The sequence below is a fragment of the Mustela nigripes genome, chromosome 1, assembly GCF_022355385.1.
Source record: "Mustela nigripes isolate SB6536 chromosome 1, MUSNIG.SB6536, whole genome shotgun sequence".
NCBI lineage: Eukaryota > Metazoa > Chordata > Mammalia > Carnivora > Mustelidae > Mustela > Mustela nigripes.
The window spans coordinates 202,347,566-202,372,339 of NC_081557.1; the positions used below are offsets into that span (position 1 = coordinate 202,347,566).

Genomic DNA, 24,774 nt, shown 5'->3' on the forward strand with positions numbered 1-24,774 from the left:
CAGACGGTCATCCTCCTCGGCTCCCGCACAGGTCTATGCAGTCCTGAGCCTGGAGACACTCCCTTTCCGACTGCTCTCTGGGCATACACTGTCCCCACCAGTTACTCAGGACTGAGCCCAACCGTGTGAGTGGAGGAAGTCGTTTGCAAGACCACTCGCTGTTGATGGCAAGAGAACAACTCTTGGGGGACGCCTGGGCAGCTTAGTTGTTAAGCGTCTGCCTTCGGCTTGGGTCCTGATCCCAGGGTCCTGGAATGGAGTCCCACCTCAGGCTTCCTGCTCAGCAGGAGTCTGCTTCTCCCTCTGCCTGCCACTGCCCCTGCTAGTGCGCGCTCTCTTTCTTTCTCTGTTGAATAAATAAATGAATAAGTAAATAAATAAATAAATAATCTTTAAAAAGAGAGAGAAAGAGAAAGAACAACTCTTTGGTTGAGTGTTCTGGGCTGAGAACTAGACGTTCATCAGGCCGGGCCATGCCCACCCCCTGTGGGCCTTCCTAGCTGCTAGAAACTCCCACAGCGTCTTGAGTGTGGGGTGCCAAGGCCACCATGTCACTGTGAGGTCAGGGAGTCCTCCTGTACTGGGCACTTGGCACAGATCCGGACTAACAGAAAACTAAAACCTCAGGGTCTGTTTTCAGAAACACCTGCCCAGTTTGATAAAGCCGATAGGATGCCAGTGATTCAAGGAAAAGCAGGTCATAGAGGAGAGTCACTTCTACACTCTGCTAGTAGTTGCCCAGAGAAGCAAGCAGGATCTCTCTGCCTCCTGCGTGGCAGTCGTCTCTGGCAAATGTGGAGGAGGCAGGAGCAAACCCCACAGTCCAGGGAGCAGCTACAGTTTTCCAAACAGTGCCAAGTCCCACTTTTCTGTAACCCTCCCTCTTGAACTCGCTAATTCACACTAAAGTGAGAGTGACCAACTGCTCTTCCTCCCTCCTGAGAGAGTCTGGTGTACTCAAGCAGAATTGTGGGAGATGTCTGGGGGGCTCAGTCAGTCAAGCATCTGACTCTTGGTTTCGGCTCAGGTCACGATCTCAGCACGGAGTCTCCTTGAGATGCCTTCCCCCTCCTGTCCCCCACCCCCCTCTTTCCCCTACTCACACACTCTGAAATAAATAAACAAATAAAATCCTCTTTAAAAAAATACCCAAAGCCGAGCTGGTGACCTGGTGTCCCCCCTCTCCCTCCTGGGAAGGAAGGTGTGGGACAGCTGGGGGAGGGCGGGGGGTGGGGTGCGCTTGCTTCTCCAACACAGCACATGAGCTATAGAGCTAGTGATGAAAAAGGCATCTACTGAGCACCAGCTGTGTGCTGAGCTCTGCCACGTTAGGGTGGGCCTGGAGGTGGGGGGCGGGGTGTTGTCCAGGGCCCTTCTGGCTCTGAGTTTCAGGGACTCCTCAGGGTTCCTGGTGTCTTCTTCTGGCCCTCAGTTGAGCTCTGGGCTGATTCATTTGGCCTGAGGCTTAGGGAAAGTCAAGGGAGGGCCTGGCCCATTGGATGGAGGGGCAGCTCTGGGGACCTGTTTGGCCTCTCCAAGGCCAGGGGTGAGGGGACCCGAGGTCACTCCACAGTGGAATGGATTTGTGCCACACCAGCTGGCTGGTGCACCCGGCATGGCACCCGGCCTGGGGTGAGTTTCCCTGGCCCCCAGCCTCCTCTGCATGGTCTCCACTGCTGCGCAGAACATGCCTCCGGAAGACCCAGCGGGCTGGGAATTAGAAGAGTGCCCAGCACCAGAGCAGAAACTGCAGCAAGCTTGGTCCCAGCACGGGAGCTGGTGGGGAGGGGTGGGGTGCCCGGCCCCTTAGCGGCCCACCGCCCTCACAGATGAAAAAACAGACACGGAGCCATTCTCCCCCAACTCCAAGGTCCAGGTCTCTGACTGCAAAAGGGAGGTGGACTCTGTGCTCGGGGTCCCACAGCCGGGCCCCTTGCTGTCTCCGTGGGGGCAGGAGCGCAGGGAGGGGCACCCCCTCATCCTAACCCAGACAGGCTTTTCTGGGGCCACTCGTGCGCACTGGTCACCCATATAAGAGTAGTCACTACCATGGATGCGTTCACTTGTGGTACGTTACACATACTTCAAATTATGTGTATTTAAGTAACATATAAGTTACTGTTGACTTTTAAAACTTCATCTGGAAATAGTTTTAGATTTACAGACATCACACAGGTACAAGGGCTCCTACACGCCCCTGGCCAGCGTCTTCTAAGGTTTGCTATGATACATTCACCACAGCTAATGAAATCGTCACAGGGGCAACGCTGGGAAGCAACCTACAGACTATTTAATGTCACTGCTGTCCCCACTAATGCCCTTTCCCATTCCAGGATACCATGTGATATTTACATTAAAGTCAATTTTTTAAAAGTGGAAAAAAGTACTTTTTACCTTGAAATAAATCTATGGGAAAGTTACAAAATTTAGTGGAAAACTAAACTATTCTAAATAAATACAGATACTTGTCATGTTAGTGGCTGGGGAGATTGCATAATGAGTCTCAGTCACAGCCCCAAGAGTTAAAAAGAAAATTCTGTGAAATGTGACAAGCTAAGAGTTTTGCATACAGAAAAGCTAAAGATGCCCTAAAGGCCAGGACAGACACCAGGAAAAGAACCAGGAAGAAAATGGCCCGAGCACACAGCCCTTGTGAGCTGCACTGTGATACAGAAATCGGGATCAGAGAGGACAGCCCATACACCGCCCCACAAACACACCCACCCAGGACTTGGACACAGGGCCGGTGATGGAGGCGGGGCCTCAGAAGCCTGGAGAAAGAACCAGCTTTCCCTAAACGGGGCTGGGTTAAGTTTTTGGTGAGGAAGCATGACCCAGAACTCTAAGGTGACACCACAAATTACAGATCTGAATATGAACCCAAAATAAAAATGAGGGAAGATATAACAGTCCTCAATTGGCCAGGTTTGTGTCCCCACAGGTACCATTATTGAAATGATATTTAAATTTGTTTGCTTGCTTTTTCTTGTCGGTCTCTGCCAACAGAAAGTGAGCTCAAGGAGAGCAAGGACCGAGAGCAAGGTTGAGTGGGCTGCGACCCCTCAACCTAGAGCTGTGTCTAGCATGTCTGCGTGCTCAATAGATATGGGGCAAATAACAAACTAAAATTGTAAAGGAAATGTATCATGCACTCAGCCACAGATAAAATCTCAGCAAACTCTACTGCTCATGTCCTAGTCCGTGATGAAATACACTGTTCTCTTGGCTCAGCAGTGAGCAAAGGAAGCTCGCTTTCACCGATCCCACTCATCTTTGCACTAAAGGACTTAGTCCCTGCACTAAGGCAAGAAAAGAAAGAGAAGGCATGAAGGTATTGATAGGGAAGAAGTTGCCCTTATTAATAAACGACATCAAAAAACCTCTGCTAGAACCAATACATGATCTTAGCACGGTCACCAGATATAAGATTAATAAGCAATAAATGGATTCTTTTATATACGAACAGCCAACAACTGGAAAATGAAATTTTAAAATAATCCCATTAAAAATACTGACAAAAACATAAAATATCTATGCCTCTGTTCTTAATAGATGTGCAAGTCTGCTTTACCTAAAGCCACAGAACTGTTGAGAGGAATTAAAGAAGACCAGAGTGAATGGAGGGGTGTACCACGTTCGAGGACACAGGGCTGCTGGGACGTCAGCCTTCTCTGGGCTGGTCTGTATATGCAGTGCAATCCCAAGGAAATGCAAGCAAGCTTTTTCGAACAAATTTGCCAGCTGATTCTAAATTCATGTGGAAATGGAAGAAGACCTAGAATAGAAAAAACATCTTTGCAAAAGGTGAACAGCTCTAGACAACTTACATGCTTGACTTCAAGACTTCCTATAATCAAGACAGTGCGCTATGGACAACAGAGTGGACATACGGGTCGATGGGATAGAACAGAGCCCAGAGATGGACCCACCCATATATGTTCAGCTGATTCTTTGGGACAAAGATGCAAAAATAACTCAATGAGGAAAGGACAGTTTTCTCACAGGGAGCACAACAACAAGCAAATAAGTATATGAATAAATTTCTTCCCTTACCTCACTCGTTACACCAAGCTCCACCATAGACCTAACTGTAAAAGCTAAAATTACAAAAATTCTAGAAGAAGGCATAAGGGAAGAATCTCTGTGAACGAGTCTGACTTACAGAGATCTTTTACATAGGTGACGAAGAGCTTGAACTTAAAGGAAATATTAACCAGCTGGGCTCCATCCACACTAAAACCACATCCCCTGAGGTCTCGCCACCCCCACCCCTGTGGGATAGGCAGGACATGGGTCTCAGCTGCCACTGGGTCCCTCTGCCTGCCTCCGGCCGCAGGGATGGTGTGAGGACACAGGCGGCCTCGCACCCTCTGTAGGAGAGGGCCTTGGAGTTCCACTGAATGTCCTAAGAAAATAAAAGGAATGTCATGAAGATACCAACTCCTCCCCCTGCACCCCCCCCACCTCCTTTGTTGGTGACACGGTCACTTTGCTAAAGAACTCCCAGCATCTGGGAAATACCTACCACAGCTCATCACGGAATACGGCAGAATGGCTAGACGAGGTATTTGTAGCTGCCGAATTCTTTGTCAGCACCATCCAGTCAATAACAGGCTGGGACACAAATGGGACAATGTTCTGCCCACGGTAATTACAGAGACGGCAAATGATCAGGAATATATTTAACAGAGACAGCAAACCTCTCCTAAGTGTCAGGCTCTGCGGACTGCGGATTCCTGAAGGCTAGGCTTACGGCAACGAGGCTGCTTGACACTGCCAAGCTGCTGCCCTCCTGCGTATTCTGGGGACCCCCTGCCAAAACGCCAACTCTTCTTTCTTCCTTTGTTTGGGTTTGGACCAAATCGTGATTCCTCTGGCAGTTGAGCTGTTCAAGAAGACCTGACCCGCGTGCCATAGGGAAAATGCCCACTCCTCCCCGGGAGTCCCAGGAACAGAGAGCTGCGGAAGGCACCGGGGTCACTGGGAGTGCTGGGGATGCACGCCCTCTCTCCCTCTGGGGACAGGCCAGCGGTCACAGCATCCCAGAGGTTTGTGCAAACAATGTGACAGTTCTCAGCTCATTGAGAGCACCCGAGCCTGGAGCCTCGACCCTGCCACCCCCTCCCTCCACAACGCTCCTATTAAAAGAAACACTCCACAGGCTTGTTTCCCCAGGCTGTTTCCGCAGCGGCCTCAGCAAATGTCTCAGCAAAGGTCTCGGGCACACAGGCATGTGGCCACGCTGCCCCCAGGTCAGGGAGCCCCAGGTGGTCATGAGCGTGAGGGACCACCGTGCACTCTGAGAGCCGGGTGCCGGCAAATGAATGTCAAGCTGCCTTGTTTGGAAAGCCAGCAGAGGAAGGCCTACAGACGAACACACCTGTGTCTCTCGATTCTTTAAAGACAGAAAATGATCAGCAGGTTACAAACCAGGTTCACACCAAACCTAAACCTTGAACAAAATAGCACGAGTCCTTTTCAGATTCACAGAATGTTTACAAAAAGCAACCAAATGTTGTTCTACACCACAGTGAGACCTCACTTTGCACCCATGACTACTGAAAAATAATAATAATAACAGTTTAAAAGAAACAGAAGGGTGCCTGGGTGGCTCGGTCAGTCAAGCTTCTGACCCTTACTTGGTCTTGATCTGGTCACCATCTCAGGGTTGTGGGATCAAGCCCCATGTCGGGCTCTACCCCTCCCCCCTCATGCTCTTTGTCGCGAAAATAAATAAATCTTAAAAAAAAAAAAAAAAAGTAGGAAACAAGCCTTGGCGAGGATGTGTGGAAACTGGAAGCCCATGTGTAGACGGGTGCAGTCGCCGAGGGTGACAGGTCCTCAGAACCAAACACAGAATCACCATGTGTTCTCCTAGGCACGTGCCCAAAAGAACAGAAGACAACACGAGTCACAATAACCAGCTGTCCATGGATGGACAGACGCACAGCCACATGTGGCCCGGCCACACGAGGGGACAACACTCAGCCTTTGATAGGAAGGACATTCTGACACTCGCCACCACCGGGATGAACCCTCAAAGTACCATGGGGGTGGAACTTGCCAGACACAAGGGGACCAGTACAGTGGGGCCACACCTAGGAGGTCCCCCAAGTAGGCCAAATCACAGCGACATAAAGGGGACGGTGAGAGTCGGGGCTTAGGGGAGGGGCGTGGGCAGCCAGCGTTTGATGAGCACTGTCCGGGAAACAAGGACATTCTGGAGGTGGACGGCGGGGACGCTTGCTGAACAATGTGCCACGGACAGGGCACTTAAAAACGGTCGGAGTTTCACATTTTATTCTATGAATATTTTACGACAGTAAAAAAGAGAAGCATAAATTCAAAACAACACATCACCTTATGTCTGGAAAAACCCCGCCAAGCTGCACAGATAACCTCAATGCGTTAGCAAAGAAGGATTAAGGCCACATCCCACGGACGCCAGTAGGTGGCCTGGGGAACAACCCCACCTCTCAGACCATTATAAAGCTCCCTAACGACGACGAATGAGTTAGGAAATAGGAGTGAAACCGGGATTACTCCAAGTCTGGGAAGCAGAGCCAGGAGGCCTTGACCCAGCAAAACCTGGGGGCAGGGCAGCCCATGATGTAGATCCCGAACACCTGTGTCCTCAATGCAGCAGGAGCACAAAGCGAATCACATCTCGGCTTGGAGCCTCCGGGGAGAGGACCTAGGAGAACAGGAGGTGGGAGGGGCTGAGGAGGATGGGTGGGCTGGATCCAAGGTGAGGGTCTGCAGCTGCACGGCGCAGAGCAGCCTGCTCAGGGCAAAAAGACGGAAAGCATAAAGACATCCAGAATTAGGAAAAACGCACAGGAAACTGCTGCAGATTGAGAGGACATTAATACGACCAAATAATAGATTATATCCTAATACGTTCGAAAACGTGAATGAAGCAGATTTTCTAAAAAATGTCAAAAACAGAGAACTGTGTCTAAGAATTCACAGATGGATTCTTTCAAACATTCAAGAAAGATAATTCCAATGATATTTAAAATGTTCTTGGAAAGGAGAAAAAAGAAGGAAATTCCCCAGGTTATTTTTGTGAAATCCCATAAGAGTCATGCCAAAAATTGGCACGGGAGAGAGCAGTGGGCCAGCTCCCCCCTGCAACAGTGGGAAATGCTAAACCAGAGGCGGGCTTAGGGAAGGGAAGCTGGCCTTTCTCGCAGAATTCTACAGGAAAACAGAATCTGTTCTCTGTGGGGTCCATTGTAGGCAAGTAAAGTCAGTTCTGTATTAGAAAACTGGGAGGCTCCTGATGCTGTCCGTGCCACAGCTGTTACAGCAGCTCTGAGGTCCCACGGGAAGCCTGGCACCTGACGCTGCCTTCCTCTCCCACGGATGGACAGACAGATGGACTGACACTGGGCAGCCGGCCCAGTGTTCCTCCACCCTCGAGGCTAGGGGCCAGCAGGGCACACTGATGCTCTCCTCCAGGAGGAGGCCCTGTGGCTTCGAGAGCCCTGGCCTGCCTGTCCATTGCCACCTGACCCAGGCCCGTCCTACCTCCGACAAGGGTGAGGCTGTGGGGACCTCAGGCAGGCGGTTCCCACGTGCCCTCACCGCATCACCACTGCAGACAGGTGTCCTCACGAACACAACCCATTTTTAAAACAGCTTTCTGGAGGCATAATTGTAATCCCTCCCACCAAACCACCCCAGACAACTGCTGACCTACTTTCCGTTCTTACAGATTCATGTGTGTTCTCCAGAATTTGGTATAAATGGAATCACAGAACAGGTAGTAACTGGGAAGGCAGGGTCTGCTTCCATCCCTGAGCATAGTACCTGGGAGAGCCACCTGCGCCGTCATGCGTGCCAACAGCTTGTCACTTCTTACCATGGGGGAGGGGGGGGAGGCATCATACGGATGGACACGATCGGCATCTCCCTTCCCCTGTTGAGGGACATCTGGGTTGCTTCCAGTTTGGGTCTTTGGTGACTGAATTGCTCTGCCCATGTGTGGATGTGTTCTTCCTGTTCCCCTGGGCAGAGGCATGGCAGGGAACTGCTGAGCTGTATGGTATCTTAGGGCTCTCTCCTTAGGAAACCGCCACACTGTTTTCCAAAGTGGTTGCACCATATTAAAGCCCCAGCAGCGCCAAGCAAGGGTTTGTACTTCTCCGTGACCTTGCTCACATGCACTGTTGTCTTTGTTCATGGCTTCAACTGTCCAGGGGGCTGTGACGTGTCTCTGTATGTGCTTAGTTGCTATTTTTACATCTTTCTTGCTGGAATAGCTATTCAAAGCGTTTGCACACTTTCAAAAATTAACTTTTTATTTTGAATCTACAGAAAATTTTTGGAGAAAGTACAGAGAGTTCCCACACACCCAGCACCCAGTTTGCCCTGTTAACACGTTACAGTAATGTGATATATCTGTCACACTTAATGAGCCACGTTGATAATGATATTACTAACTGAAGTCCGTGCTGCACTCAGACTTCCTTAGTTTTTACCTGATGTCCCTTCTGCTCCAGCGTCCAGGACACACATGACATCTCCTTAGACTCCTCTTGGCTGACAGTTTCCCAGGCTTTCCTTGCATTTGATAACCTCGACAGCTCTGAGGACTTCGGGAATTTTTGTCTCACAATTAGGATTTGTCTGATGTTCTTCTTCTTCTTCTTTTTTTTTTTTTTTTAAGATTTTTATTTATTTATTTGACAGATCACACGTAGGCAGAGAGGCAGGCAGAGAGAGAGAGGAGGAAGCAGGCTCCCCACTGAGCAGAGAACACGATGTGGGGCTCGATCCCAGGACCCTGAGATCATGACCTGAGCCGAAGGCAGAGGCTTTCACCCACTGAGCCACCCAGGTGCCCCTGTATGATGTTCTTCTTAAGGCTGGACTGAGGTTCTGGGTTTGGGGAGGAGGACCCCAGTGCTGGGTGCCTGTCTCAACACATCATGTCTAGGGCAGCTGGAAGCAGCATGACTCCTCACCTCTGCGCTGACCCTGACTTCCCAGCCTGGCCCACTTGCAAGATAAGCGCTAATGTCCATGGCCTTGAGCGTCTGTCTGTCTCTTAATTGGGTTGCTGGTCTTCTTACTGGCAGCAAGAGTTCTTTATAGATTTTGGATACAAGTTTGACTTTATCTTAAAGAGGTAGTTTTTGGTTTTCTTTTCTCCCCATTCCCCTCTAAACACAGCTTTAGTGAATCCCAGAAATTTTGATTTTTTTTTTTATTTCCATTCAGTTTACAATCCTTTTTTTAAAAGATTTTATCTATTCATTTGTCAGAGACAGAGAGAGAGCGCATGCGTGCGTGTATATGTTGAAGCAGGGAGAGTGACAGAGGCAGAGGGAGAAGCAGGTTCCCTACTGAGCTGGGAGCCTGATTCAGGGCTCGATCCCGGGACCCCTGATCATGACCAGAGCCAAAGGCAGACATTCTACCAACAGAGCCCCTCAGTTTAAAATACTTTTCTAATTTCCCTTTAGATTGCTTCTCAGACCCATGGGTTATTTAGAAGCGTGGTGTTTCATTTCCAAGTATTCTGGGGGGACTTTCCAGATATCTTTCTGTTATCTGTTTCTTGTTCCACCTGCTGCGTTCAGAGAACTGACGGCGTGACTGAACTCTTCCACATTCACTATGACTTGTTTTATGACCCTATACACGGTCCAGGCTCGTACCTGCTCTGTGTGTCTGAGGAGGATGCATATTCCAGCCTCGCTGGGACCGTCCTCCGAAATCCATCAGCTTGGCACCACGGATGGTGCTGTTCAGTCCCATACGTCCTTGTCACTTTTCTATCTGTTCCAGCAACTACCGATTATCCCCACCTCAACCTGGGAATTTGTCTGTTTGCCATGTAAACTACCTGTCTGTTTTCACGAACGCACCTTGAAGCTCAAATTCAAGGTAGAAACGGTTGAGACTGTTAGGCCCTCCTGATCCGTCAGCATCTCTGTCACAGGAGAGGAACTTCTTCATCCCTGGTAATAGTCTCTGCTCTGAAATCGACTTTGTATGATATTAACAATGTGCACTCCAGCATTCTTTTGATCAAGATTAGCATGGCTTATCTCATCCATCTTTTTACTTTTTACACCTTTATATTTAAAGTGAATTTCTTTTAGGTAGCATAAAGTTGGGTCTTGACTTTCTACCCAATTTGACAATCTCTGCCCCTTAACGAGAGAGCTCCAATAGCCAGAGCAGAAAAGGCCATGGATGCCGGCGCACCTGCGTGTCAGCACAGGAAAAACAGACAGCCGGGCTGTGGGGGAAGTATCCGCACACTAAGGGTGGATCTGGCCCTGCCCAATGAAGCCCCAAAATCAGACAGGAAAGAATCCGAGTGTCTAAGCCGCCTGACCACATCTGGAAAAAAGCTTACGAATATATTTAGGAAAACAAAAATATCCAGCACCCAACAGTGTGAAACTCAGAATGTCTGGCACCCAGTGAAAAAGTACCAGACGCGCCAGGAGGAGGGAAGCCCCAGCCCACGACGAGGAAACCCCACCCCCAAGCCCTGCCCAGCCTACGGGAATACGCGGAATACGCGGCAGAGACACCCAGACGCCGCAGAGTTAAATGGCAAAGCTATGAGCGCAGAAAGGGTTAGTAAATAACAGGACGTTCACCTCAGATGTACAGATCATAAATATGGTAACTACAAGATATTAAAACTTGCACTGAGTAAATAAAAGATGAATTAAAATTAAAATTAAAAATTAATTTAAAACGAGAGCATTTTATCTGGTCAACCTGCACTAGGTGAGGAAATCCCAGGTGGGGAGCATTACCGAGCCTCGTCAGGGACACAGATCTGTGGGGTCTCTGCAGAGAGCAGGCGGGGAAGGTGCGTCACAAGGATTTCAGCTCTGCACACCTTTCTACCGTCTGTACTCTCCTCAGCGAGGATGCAACAGTCTTCCAAGAGGTCACCCCTCCTGCAATCCCAGCACCCACACATCCCTCTGTCTGCCAGGCTCCCCTGAAGACTGGTCTCCTGCTAGGAGTTACAGCTGCCAGGCACCTGTCCCTGCCAGCCACGGCACCCGACTTCATGTTTGCTGATCGGTCCCCAGACTCGAGTGTGTGCTTCATCAAGACAGATCCCATCTGCGGGTCTGGTTCATGGGACGAAGGCAGTAAATCCAATGGTAGATCCTGTGATGATGGGTCATTGTCGGTCAAGTCGACAGCCAAGAACCAAGCTCACACCAGGCGACCCGACACCAGGCTGATTCCGATCACCCAGGGCCGCGTGCCCAGGTCCACACACGTGCCCATGTGGGGACGGTGCACTGAGGCTAGTTAAACATGATGATGGAACACCCCTCTCTGCACCTCCAGAAACGGGAGTAAAGACATTTACAAGTATAACCATACGAGGTCTGACAGCAGAGGAGATGAGAGATTGAGGTCCGACAGGAGGGATGGCCGACACGGCAGCCCCCTGAGCAGAGGGAACCACTGGGATGCAGATCCGCCCACGGAGCCCGAGGTGCCTGTGGGGTCGCAAAGCTGGGGGACACAGGCTGGGCTGGGGTCTGAATGGAGGACCTGGGCTCCCTGCTCCGGAATCCACTGCCCAAGCTGCAGGGGGGAATCAAGGAGTCATGTCCCTGGGGAAGCCAAACCAGGCCCCACCGATGCAGGCACCAGGGACAAGAGGTGATGGTCCAGCTCCAAAGCGGGTTCAGTGGACTTCTGCTTCCAGAAAGAGAAGATCCCCCAGGCCCCCATCCACTGTCCTGCTGCAGACCCTGATGTCCCACCACACACGGTCCACTTCTAGAGAAGTGGAACTAACACATCTGCACAAGACCTAAAGATCCCAATACGTGGGGACCCCAAGGTATCCCATCATACACACATGTGTGTCCCACAGGGCAGCCCAGGGTCCCCTGCAGCACATGAGACAGGCAGACAGGCACTCGTAGCACACTCAGAAAGACAAACGCACAGCCAAGAAAAGCCTCCACCGTGAAGGCAGCTCCCAAATCAGAGGCTGGAGGGCCCCAGAGAGGAGAAACAGGACCAAGGACCGGGGCACTCTTTAAACAGGGTGGTTAAGAACACACAAAAGAGCTCTTGGAGGTTAAAAATATAAATGTAGAGAGAAAAAATTCAGTTGAAGAGTTAGGAAATAAAATTGAGGAGACATCCCAGAGAGTAGAACAAGAGACACAGAGATGAAAGACAGGAGAGAGCACAGAAGAAGGCAGAGAACCGACGCAGGAGAGTCCCCGAGGCAGGGAGGTTGAGCCCTCGGTGGGGCAGCCATGGGGGCAACAGAGACCAAGGTCCAGGGGAGGTGAAGGACTCATAGTGGGCCTGAGGATCCCAAAACGTCGGGATGCCAGGGTTGGAGAGAAAAACCGTGCAAGCCTCCCAAGAGAAGATATAAAAGCAGGTCACATAAAGGGCACTGGGAATAAGAATAGCATCGATGATTCAACAGCAACTTGAGAATCTGGAGACAACAGGAAAATAACTTCACAATTCAAGGGGCAAAACTCTGAATCTAAAATGTTATTTGCAACCAACCACGCGTGAAGGCACAAGACAGAGACTCCCTGTCTGCACTGTCACAGAAAGCTCCCAAGGACCCAGCCGGGGTCCAGTGACTGCCTGGGCAGCAACCAGGGCCTGTGGGAGCAAGTGGGAGGTGCCAGGGTCCTGGGGCAGCTGCTCCAGAGGAAACACAGCAACCAGTCCATCTGGGACTGTTGACTGCACCCAAGTGTTGTGGGGAGGGCTGCTTTGCTGGTGTGGAAAGCCTGAGAAACAGTCCACAGAAAATTAGGCAAACGGAAAATGAGCCCTATGTTAGCAATGGGGCAGACCAAAGACTTTCTAAGAAAGAAGTGTATTTGCGCTGCCTGGCCTGGCACTTCAGAGGCACTGTTTACGTGCTGCTGATACAGCCACGTAAGGAGCACGGGGCAGGAGGTCTGCGAGAGCTCAGTGCCCGCCCCTACCCGCCCCCCCCCCATCCAATAACGTCTGAGCTGATCCCAGTGAGCACACGAGGAGCAGAGAGGGAGGCATGCACGCAGGGACAGCACCCGTGGGCTGACTCCGTATTATCCCGTTCATTCGGGATGAGATTACACCCTCACCCCACACCTCTGTCAGGAGGATGGGGGAGCCCTGGAACTATCTGCAGATGGTGCCTTGAACTCAGAGTGAAGTCCAGCTGACCCTGCAGCCCTCCAGCTGAAGGTACAGGGTTTCACCCTCCTTCCGGGGGCAAGAGAGTGACACCACGCCAGTGTTTCCCACTGAACCCCACTTGAAACCAATCACCTCGCCAGGTTAGTACCCTGCTGGGGTTAACCTGCTGACCCCCTTGAATGAGTTCTAATAACCAACAGCATAAAGGACTTTGCAGAGTCTTAAAATTAGAAATAGATCTGAAGGCATCCCTCCTTGAAAAAGTACTTTTAAGTAAAGTAATGAGTGATTCAACAGGTGCCATCTCAAATTTCCCTACCACTTTTTCATATTCTTCTGTGTTATTTCAATTCCCCACAAGAAGCACACACTTTCATGTTAAAAAATAAATACGTATAACTATCTCTTACAAAGTTGAATGCGAAGATCATAATATCCTTTCTATATTAATAGGACCTACCGCAACCCTAGTCCCCTGGATCCACATCCCAAGGCCCAAAGGTGGGCACAGACATAGGGAGGGCTCAGGGGGGCCCAGAACTCCAGGAACAGCATGGGCGAGGGCTGCCGGCACACCGTATCATTCTGGCCCACAGTAATTAGAGCTTAAATAACATTTTGGAAGCGCCCATCGTTTCCAAAACCTGCAGCAGGTTTTTAAAAAGAAAACTTAGCCCATCCATTAAGATAAAATAAGTTAAACAACATGAAAGCATTTTAGGAAGGTGTGAGTGAAGCTGGCAGAGGTCGGATCCGTGACCGCCATGGTGCCTACCTGCTGTGGCAGGGCCCCCCTCACCGGATGCCCACCCCCTTGCCCCAGAGAGGAGGGGCGAGCTTGGACTCTCCTAGCCAACCTGGTCAAGGAACGAATGAGCTTTCAATGAGAAATGAAGCCTACCATTGGCCACGGGGCCACTGCATCTCCTGCCCTCAGCCCACTGCTCAAGGTCAAAACTCCGTTAAAAAACAGTTGGCTTTCTGCACGGTCCTTGCCGGCCCAGAGCTGAGCATCTCCTGAGTGCTGGGTGCAAAGCCTGGGTACCCCTCACCAAGGCCTTAGGAAGGGAGGCACCAGACACTGGGGACCCCGTCTCACCCTGCTGCCACGGAGCTTAGGGCCTGGGCCTAATGGCTGGAGGGTGACCCACAGATGCTGCCTGCTAGCCTCCAACCGGAGCAGCTGCACTGAACGCACGCCCATGATGGTCTGCGAGGCCCCTCGGGCTTCTGTGCGTGCTTGGAAGGACCCAGATCTCCTCTTCTCTGCCCGCCCATGCCTTCTGCGGTTTTGTTAGCCTTTATTAGCTGCCTGGAGATTTTCCTCCTGCCATGAACGAAGTCCCCCTCTCCTCAGCCTCAGTAACCACCAGAGGCTTCATGCCTCCTGGGGGTGGGGGTGGGGTACCCAGGGCCCAGGGCCTGTGGAGCCAGGTGCCAGGTGAGAGCGTCTGGTCTTAGGAGCCCAAAGGAGACAAGAGCGAGATGAAAACGCCCCGTGGTGAGCCCACGCAGAGCCACACCTGGGGATAGATGGCATGGCCACCCAGCTCCAGGAGGGCTGTCATTGTCATGGATCCATCCTTCCATTCAGCTGCCTCTGCCACTCACGGCCACCCACTCACCAGTGTTGCCGTGATGCAGGACACCACAGCCGTGGGCCCTGGGGTCACTGCCCTCGACCCCTCACCTGCTGCCAGGGACAAGGGCCAGGGACGGCCCCACACCGCCTGGCCCTGAGCCTCAGGGACCCCTCATGATGTCTCCGCCTTGATAGGGACCCCAAGTACAGGGTGGGCTCTGATGGGCAGGACATCTACTTGGACAGACAGGACAGGGGAACTGACACCAACACAGGTCTTGGGCAAAGAGGGCTGCTCTCTCTCACCCCCGTGGGCCAGGCTTGTGCCTGGGGTGGTCATCTACATTTCCAGAACCCTCCTTCTGAAGGAAAGCTAAGTGCAGGACGGTCCCAGCAGCCTTGAGGAGCCTTGAGGGCCCCAGGACAGCTGTGTGCTGAAGGTACCCCAAGACCACCCCGCATCTTCTGATAAAGGAGCTTCTGCTTGTCCCTTATGCCTGCTCCCACCACAAGCACACAGCACTGCTCTTCCGGCCTCTCCCAGGAGCCCCCAGGTCCGTGGGCCTTGCTGGGCGACTCTCAGACCACGGGGGGGCCAGAGTGAAGGCAGAGGCCTGGGGCCAAGACAGCCTGGGGGGCATACATTGGACAGCACCTTGTCCTGATGAAGCTCCCCTCCCCGCGTAGGAAACAAAGCTCTGAACGGGCTTGGTCCTTTCTGCCAGGACCCACTGCCACATCCTGCGGTGGGGTCAGGGAGAGCCAATGGCGCCAGAAGTCACAGATGTGGACACCAGCCCGCCTATAGGTTCTGTCAGAGCTGCTCTTAGCCAGCTGCCTGGCCTGGGCCCCAACCTCCTGAGTCCCAGTCTTCGCTAGCACCCAGCACCCAGCACCCAGCATGCAACTCGTCAACACCCAGACACAGCACTCGACACACAGCACTGAGCACTGGCACCCAGCATCCAGCATGCAGCTTGCTCAACACCAAGACTCAGCACTTGATACCCAGCACTGAGCACTGGCACCCAGCACCTAGCATGCAGCTCATTCAACACCCAGACTCAGCACTCGATACCCAGCACTGAGCACTGGCACCCAGCACCCAGCATGAAGCTCACTCAACACCCAGACCCAGCACTTGACACACAGCACTGAGCACTGGCACCCAGCACGCAGCATCTTGTACATAGCACCCCCAACACTGAGCATGTAGCATCGTCAGCACCCAGAACCAACACCCTCAGCACCCAGCACTCAGAACCAACACTCAACACCCAGAATCCAGATCTCAGTATCCTCAGCACCTAGCATACACACCATCAGAACTCAGTACATAGCACTTAGCATCTAGCACTCAACACACATTACCCAGTACCTAGCACCCAGCACCCAGCACTCAGAACCCTAGGCCCTCTGCTGGAGCCTGAGCAGCTTGGATGCCAGAGTTCACAGTCAGGTCCATGGGACCAAAAGGAACCTACTGGTCGAACAGGGACTCTCCCCCAACCCTGCCAGGCTGCCCCTAAGAAAAGGAAGCCAGAGCTCCTGACTGATCCCTGCAAAGGCAGAGAAACCATGTTCTCCTTTGTTTGGGAGATGAGAAAAATGAGAGCAATCCTAGAAAAGAGAGATTTGGGGGCACCTGGGTGGCTCAGTTGGTTAAGGATCTAACTCTTGATTTCAGCTCAGGTCATGATCTCATGGGTTGTGGGCTCTGCACTCAGCAGGCATCTGCTTCTCCCTCTCTCTCTGTTCATCCCCCAGCTCATGCTCTCTCTCTCTCTCTCTCTCTCAAATAAATAAAATCTTAAAAAAGAAGAAGAAAATCTTCTTAAAAAAAAAAAAAAGAAGGGCACCTGGGTGGCTCAGTGGGTTAAGCCTCTGCCTTCAGCTCAGGTCATGATCTCAGGGTCCTCGGATCGAGCCCCGCATTGGGTTCTCTGCTCAGCAGGGAGTAGGCTTCCCTCTCTCTCTCTGTCTGCCTCTCTACCTACTTGTGATCTCTCTGTCAAATAAATAAATAAAATCTTTAAAAAAAAAATAAAGAAAGAAAGAAAAAGAGAAAGAAAGAAAGGGTGCCTGGGTGGCTCAGCTGGTTAAGCATCTGCCTTCGGCTCAGGTCATGATACCAGGGTCCCAGGATCGGGCCCCACATTGAGCTCCTTCCTCAACATGGAGTCTGCTTCTGCCTCTGACCCTCCCCACTCTTGTGTTCTTTCTCTCAAATACATAAATAAAATCTTTTTTTCAAAAAATGAGAAGAAATTTTATAAAAAAGATTCACATGAAGCCCAAGACCAGGCAGGCCAGGAGGAAGGACTGAGCCGTGCCCCTCCGAAGCCTTCCCCTCCCCCTCCTGCAGACAGAACCAAGGCTCTGGGCAGTCCCCACCAACAGCAGGAGTCTCAGAACGACCCTATGCCTAATCTGCTATGACCTGGGCTTGGGTTTACCCTGCAGATCTCTGAAGCTTGTTGGCGTGATGGTCCACCATGACTTGACGCTCGTTCTGCCAGTTTAATGCCCCAGTATTAAGTATGCAATGTTCCCAACCCAACCAAGTAGTCCCTGGGGTTAGTGAAGGTCACTGTGAGCCCCGTCACACAGGAGCCCTTAACACAAATGCTTTAATCCCAACCAGAATCTCTTGCCAACCAACAAGGCAGAAAACAAACGACTTTATTGGCCAAAGTGCGATATATCTGTTCTATTTCCACACTGGGGCTAAAGCTTTGTAACTGAACTGTGGCTCAATCAACTAGGAGTCCGGTCTCCTGAGGGAAGGCCTGTCCTTCCTAGGGAGAAAAGGCAGTTTCTATGATGCGTCTTTCCAACCTCCGAGAGCCATGAGATATGTGCTGTCTCTCCTGAGCCCAGGGAAGTGAGCTGGTGCCCATTCTGAGCACATGTTGGTGTTTTCTCACTGACTCTTTGCGCCTGTGGAGAAGCCCGGCTCTCAAGGGTGAACAGGGGAAGGAGGAGGCACCCCTGCCCTCGGAGGGTTCCTGGTCTGGGGGTCTTGCATCTGAAAACCAAGACTTCCCACGTTGACGTGAGTCCTGTACTGTGAGCTGCCCAACAGTGCCCACTTTGTTTGGAGGGCGATGTGACCGCCTCGGCCTGAACTTCCATGACACACAAGTGGAAATCCTCAGTGCCATCCCATAAACACATTTGCTAAACTGAAGGAGGGGTTGTCCCTTGGGCCCTCACCTTCCTCCTGCTCTGTGCCTGTGCCTGTGACGCCGGAACAGTGGCAGCCACTTTGCTGCCGTGAGAAGCAGCCTGAGCATGAAAGCCCAGGGAAGCTCGTGGGGCAACAGGGGCACAGCAAGAGCTAAAGCCATGTCCTGGGTAGCACCACGGGACAGTTGAGCCACCTCCAAGTCAAGCCCCTCTCTGTTTCTCTAATTTGAGCCAAAAGCATCTTCTCTAGTGCAGAATTCTGGTGCTTCCCCTCCCAGTCTGCTCCTTCTGCAACCCAGCCCAGCCCGTGGGCCCACCAAACCCCCAGAGAACCTGGCTGCACCTGGGAGTGTCCCAGCTGGACAGCCTCAGGTCCACAGGAGGCTCCAGACAAGCAGAGCTAACTCCAAAACAGACAGATAGGGTGGGGAGCCAGTGAGACGTGGGTTTGGGACAGGATGGGGTTGCCTGGCCTCATCATCAGTGTAGAGGCCCATGAAGGACACTGGGGGGTCCAGACAGGACCACCTGGGATCTCAGGCTTCTCTGCAGTTCTGATCAGAGGGTCTCGAGGGCAAGGTACGGAGGGTCTGGAAAGACCCTCTGATCTACAAAGACCTCAGGATCCCTGACGCTACGTCCCCAGAGCAGCTGCAACACAGAACTCAGCTGGGAGTCAGAGACCCAGTCGTGGGAGAAGGGGCTTAGGATGCTCAACAGAAGCAGGTGCCATGGGGCACCTGGGTGGCTCAGTGGGTTAAAGCCTCTGCCTTCGGCTCAGGTCATGATCCCAGGGTCCTGGGATCAAGCCCCGCATCGGGCTCTCAGCTCAGCAGGAAGCCAGCTTCCTCCTCTCTTTCTGCCTGCCCCTCTGCCTACTTGTGATCTCTGTCTGTCAAATAAATAAATAAATAAAATCTTTAAAAAAAAAAAAAAAGAAGAAGCAGGTGCCAGAAGAGGAAGGAGCTTCCCTCCCCCCGCAAAATGCCCATTGTTGTGGGAGGGCATCAGCGCTGAGGGAGATGCTTCTCTGCCCAGGGCTTCCAGCTGCAACCCCAGCCCACCCCATCTTGTGTGAACGACGAGGTGGATACTGCCTTCTCTCCTAGTATCTGACCCTGGCAACCTTGACACCTCTGGGGACTGATCCCGAGAAGTGCCCAGCAGAGAGCACATCCTCTACCACCCCCGGGGTGTAGGGGGTCCCCAACCACAGCAGCCCCGGACACTCTCCCTGGGCCATGTGTCCATGAAATGGTCTTCGTCCATCCGTGTAGGTCTGGGAGACAATGATCCATCTCCCTCCCCTAAGCCCATAGTCTGGCTCAGCGCAGCTGCTGTCCCTGCTCAGACACGCCCGCCTTGGGATGGTGGCTGTTGACCCGCCTCCATCCTCCCGAGATACCAGGCACAAGCCTCACTGGCCCCCTCCCCCCCAAGAGAGGATAGCCTTCCCACTCCCAGGATGCCCCAGGCGAACTCACCACAAGACGCATGACACAATGACAAGGTGTCAAGGAGCTGCTGGCCTGTGTTTGTCCTCCTTCCCATCTGCTGCCTTCCACACCTGGCCCAGCACTGCAGCCCTGGGGCCTTTTCACATGCTGGGTCCCAGGGTCATCTGCCTGCCCTTGAATCCCACCTCAGATGCCCCCTCCTCTGGGAAGCCCTCCCCTGCCCCCACACCACCCCGAGGCCCCAAGCATGCTTTAGACAAGGCACATGTCACACCAAGGCAGACTGACAGGATAACCGGCCATGAACCAGTTGTTAGGGTCAAAAGAGCCACACTCCCCCTGCTTTGGCCTGACAAGAGTCTACACCAGCCACCCAGTCGCTGGTCCTGACAGCTGCCCACGCCCTTGTCCATTGGCTCCAGGGCTGCTTGCCACTTCCCGGCCTTGGGGGCAAACCGTTTTTTCAAATTGCGCCCCTGAGGACCCTGAACCCCAGATCTGCGCACATGGCCCCCGTTCAAGGCCCCCTTGCTGTCATCCCCAGGCCCCCACTCGAGCTACTTCCACAGACTGTGCAAGTGTTCTCTTCTTTGAAGGACTGAGCATTACGTCTGGGGTGGATCTTGGGGTGGCCCAAGGATGTAAAGGCCTCCAGGATATTCCCTCAGTGAGAACAAACTTGTCAACAATGGGACACTTTCTTCAATAATTTGGCCCCAGGAGAATTGTTGTCAGCCAGCCCTGTGTGCCCACGGCCCCCACCGCTCCCTGGTGCAGAACAGTGTCCAAAGGAATCAAGGCTGACTGTGAAGGAACCAAAGATACCCCCTAGTCACCCCACAGAGAACTTGGGCCCTAAGAGCAGACGCATCTGTGGCCCCACATAGTCCCTCCCAGGCTGCATCTTGAGAGAGAGATGGCAAATGTGCAAAGCCCTCCCATGTCCACGCCAGGGGCCCAGGGACTGGAGTGTCTGGGCAGATCCTGCCATCGCAGGAAGAGGAGACCTGGGAGCCATCTGTCCCTTCCTTTGTGGCCCATGGCTGCCTACCTGCTCTGTGAGGCCACCAGTTAGTGCTGGCAGCCTTGCTGGGGCATTGAGTCCCACTCCCACCTGTCAGGCCCCCTCCTGGCCTGCTGGGTCCTGTGCTCCCTAGGGCAGCCCCTTGTCACCAAAGCAACTGCTAGCCACCTCCCTCCCTCCTCCTTCCCTTTCTTCAAGTAGCAGGTACTCAGAGGTCTGTGCCCTGCTCCCAGGTGGCCTCATGGTCCCCAGACCCCATGGAGGAGACAGCCCTCAGCCCAGGTCACACGGCAGCCACAGTGGCAGACAGCGAGAAGCCTGCTGACCAGGCGTAGGTTCAAGAGGGGTTGGGCTACCGGGACTGGGCAGCACTAGCCATTGCCAGAGGCTTATAGGAAAGGCCTGGGCTCACCTGGGATTTCACCGCTGTCCAAACAGCATCTGAACTCCTTCAGGACTGGCATCCCCTGAATTTCAGGATCTCACTCAGTCCATCATACCCTGAACCCCAGAGTGGACCAGGCAGGCCCTATGTAAACAGCCATGGGCTTGTGGCAAGGACTGGGGGCTGGGAGGTGGACCATAAGACATATGCTCAGGACAACACAGCAGCCCAGTGAGCTAGGGACAGTCTCTAATGGCCATGACTCATCTAGGCTCCAACGAGTCCTGTCCCCAGTAGGGCTGAGTGAAGCCTGCACCCACGGGGCTCCCTCCAGGCCCTCACCTCTTTCCTCCCTCCTGCTGCACAGGAGAGCTCTGTGTTTCCAGTCGGGACTCTATTTCTCAGTCTATTTCTCATACATCTGTCTCTGTCTCTGTGTCTCTCTGTCTCAGTGTCTTTCTCTGCCATGCACCCTACACTTCAGTCTCCTGTCCTGTTTCCTTGTGTTCCTCAGTCTTGGTCTCAGGACCCCGTCTTCTTCTCCCGGCTGCTCTGTTCCAATCCTCCATCCTCCACAGATTTTCAAACAGCCTGTGCCCCACTGTCCCTCTCCCTCAGGCCTGTCCCTCCCCACATCTGTCTTATGTGTTCGGGGCACCTTCTCTCCTTCTCTCCAACCCCACACCTGCTCTCTATTTCTCGGGTCTATCTCTCTGGGTCTGGGTCCGGGTCTGTCCCAGTTCCTCTGTCTGTACCCACTCATCCTAAGAGGCCAATATGACGCCTGTCTGGTGGGAAAGAAAACACAGGAGAAAAACACAAGGGCTCGCCCTGGAGCTCCGATGGAGGGCCCAGCCCCCACCTCAGGGGGATGACAAATCCTGGGGGGCAGCCCCTGGCAAAGGCCCTGCGGGCACCTGCTGTGGGGGGCTGTTCCGAGGTGCCTTGGCCGGCTGCCCCCCAGCAGCTCCCCCGTTGCCCCAAGAAGCCCGCCCTGTCGCCGCCACAGGAGAAACTTTGGGCTGACATGGAACAAAGGGAATCCAGGCTGGCAATTACCCAGCTAATTTCAGCCATGTAGACAGCCAAATCAGATATTTCAGGTTTCTTACAAACCCACCTCAGGGCCTGAATTAGCCACCTAATTAATTATCTGTAACAGCCGGGGACTGGCTGGGTGGGAACATGAATTGCTCCTGGTGCCAGGATGCTTGTCCCTGAATCACGTCCTGGTGACGTAATCATTATAATTAGACCCAACCTGCAGCCTATCCTTGACCACAGCATCTCAGGATATGTGGCCCCGGGCCAGGCCCAAATGTCTTTCCATTTAATTTGTGGCAGCAGAAATGCAGCCATTCTGCAAGAGACAAGCCCACCCACAGGGCCCCTGTCCTGGGTTTGGTGGCCCCGGCCCCACCATCGTGCCCTCCAGCCCGCCCTCCATCACGGCGCAGCAGTCCCATCTGCTCCCCACCTCTGGCAGCCAGGTCCCGATTCCTCCTGCCCTGCAGCAGCCCCATGAGGATGGCCTTGTCACACAGCACCTGACTCACGCTATGCTGTACCCAGCACCAGGTCAGGGTGTGGCCCATGGAGGCCACCAAAGGAAAACATCCTGAATGGCAGAGTCAGGGGTGGCCACAGGTTCCCCTCCCAGGGAGTTCTGGGGAGCTGGTGTTGCAAGCAGGGGGGCTGGAGCACACAGGATGGGTCCCCCGGGCCCCAGCTGGCCAAACTGCTCTCCCAGGACGCACCTATCCGAGTGTGGACTTCAGCCCAGTGCCTGCCCACCTCCTAGGCCAGTGTGTTTGGCCTCAGTATGGCACTTGCACCAAAGAGGCACAGGATTCTCTTCAGGTAGGAGTCAGCAGGGTCAGAAGGGCGGTCCCCTATACACACACACACACATACACCCCTAGCACGGTCTCTGCGGAAGTGGGCCAGGGACACACCAGCTATCTTAGCCTCTGCTCTTGTCCCCCTGCTCAGCCAACCCCGATTCCCTATGCATAGGTGAAACCCATGGGGTCCTTGCTGGACACCATAGGTCCAGGTCTGGCCTCCACCCCCCTCTGCAACCTCCCCACAGCTGCTTGCCACACCATGCCCATCAGGTTGGCCCTTGGTGCCCATGAAACCCACCCTGGCCTATTCTCCCAAAAGCGATGATGCTGCTCCCTAATCCTTGACCCCAGCCTCAGCACCGTCTGGTGGGCTCTGCCCTGACCACAGCATGCCAGTGTGTGCCCTCCCCCACCCCTGTGATGGCCAAAGCAATTTGGGAGGCACTGGCTTTGGTCCCTTTCTTGCCCTCCGGCTCTGTCCTGATGGGGGAGTGGGCAGGTGTGTTTCCGGGGATGTGTGGTGAAGACATGTGTGAAGTCTGAAGGTGACCATGTGCTGAACATGCCCCTGCGCAACTGGAGCTCCGATGTAGGGTCCAGCCCCAGCCCCGTGCCTTGGGCCCCCACGCCCTCAACTTCCTACCTCCCAGGGCCTGTTTCATCACGAACTCCATGACGATGGCTTTGATTCCTCAGTGGCTCCTCCAAGGGTCGGAACTCACATGCAAGTGTGGCCAGGAGTTCTCTGCCTGGGGGAAAGGAAGTGGTCACAGGTCACCCTGACCAGGCCTGGGGGTGGTCTTTTTCCTCATCCGGACTGATGTCCCTGAGCATGGGTCTGTGGTCTGAAGAGAGCATCCTTTGTCCATTCCCCACTCCCAAGGCTAGAACCCGACACTGACAGGGACACCTGAGAGGGTCTGGGAGGGTCTCTGTGGAGAAGGGTTTCCACCCTACATGCTGACCATGGCAGGTTGGTCCTGAGACCCCAGCTGGACTTGAAAAGTGGTCTCCCCTGGCCCATGGTTTTCTGAAAACAGCTTATGGTGGCTACTGCAGGGATGGGGGCTGGAGAGTGCGGCTCAGAAGGAGCCAGGCTGTGCAGGGCTGGGGCAGAGCCATAGGATGTTTGAAGGTGACCAGCTCTTCTGCCGCCTTGTGGGCCCTGGGCCACAGGGGCGTGGGGGATCCGTCTAAGGGACAGGAAGGGTGTGGTGGGCTGAGGACTGAGTGGATGCAACTTGGGAGAGGCCTCCTTGGCTTCTGACAGAGTCTCAGGGGCCGGCAAACCAGGCTCTACCCAGGGGAAATTCCAGGGCCCACTGCTGCTGCCCTGCGCAGAGACTGGGGTGCAAGGTAGAGACTGCAGGGAACCCAGCCTTCAGGGAACAAATGAAAATGGGAGGTCAGACCCCTCCCACCTGCATCTGCATGGGTGGGGCATTACAGGGTCCAGGTCAGCTGAACTCTGGTAGGGCAGCGCGGCCTGTAGGTTCAGCGGCTGCAAGGTTCCTCCCTCCCCACTTGTGGGGTCTCTCCAGGCAGGGAAGCCCAGGGCTCTGGGACCCAGTGTTTTACGATGTTTTCCTCTGCAGACGAAGGAGACCAGCGTTTGCGGGGCCTGGGGAAGGCCGGCAGGGTGGGAGTGCCCCCGCCTCACCGCAAAGCGCTGGCGCGCAGGGGCGCCCTTGCCGCAAAGCAGATTCTCTTCCAAACTTCTCCCCTGGCTCCTGAGGGCGTGGGGAACTCAGGGCCAGACACAGGGAAGCTCAGGGTGCTCCTGGAACTCCCCCCAGGCTTCCCACTGCCTCTCCGTGCGGGCTGGGGCTCCCACTGCCGCCGCACCCCTCGGCTTAGCGGGCGGGCGAGTGCCCCGGCTCTGCTGAGCGGCCCTCAGGCGGGAGGGCGCCAGAAGAGAGAGACAGAGGACCGGGGAGGGGAAGGGGAAACGCGCAAGGCAGAAGCGACAAGGCGGGAGGGCGCGGGCCGGGACAGTGGGGCCCGTTTCAGCACCGCACCAGAGGACAGCGCCCGCCCGGGCCGGGCGCGCGCCCCGCGGGGGCCGGGGAGGGGCGGGCTGGGCAGGGGGCGGCCTGGAGTGGGGTGCGCGCGGGAGCGTGGGT

General features: G+C 53.8%; 1 protein-coding gene across 1 annotated transcript in view; it reads right to left on the reverse strand.

Annotated features, from left to right (window-relative positions):
* CPLX1 (complexin 1) overlaps positions 1-24,774 on the reverse strand; it is a 34,520-nt gene that overhangs the window by 9,610 nt on the left and 136 nt on the right. The window contains exon 2 of the mRNA XM_059378897.1: positions 23,295-23,400. Within this exon, the coding sequence (XP_059234880.1) occupies positions 23,295-23,325 (31 nt within the window). The 5' untranslated portion in view covers positions 23,326-23,400. The remainder of the gene's footprint in view (positions 1-23,294; positions 23,401-24,774) is intronic.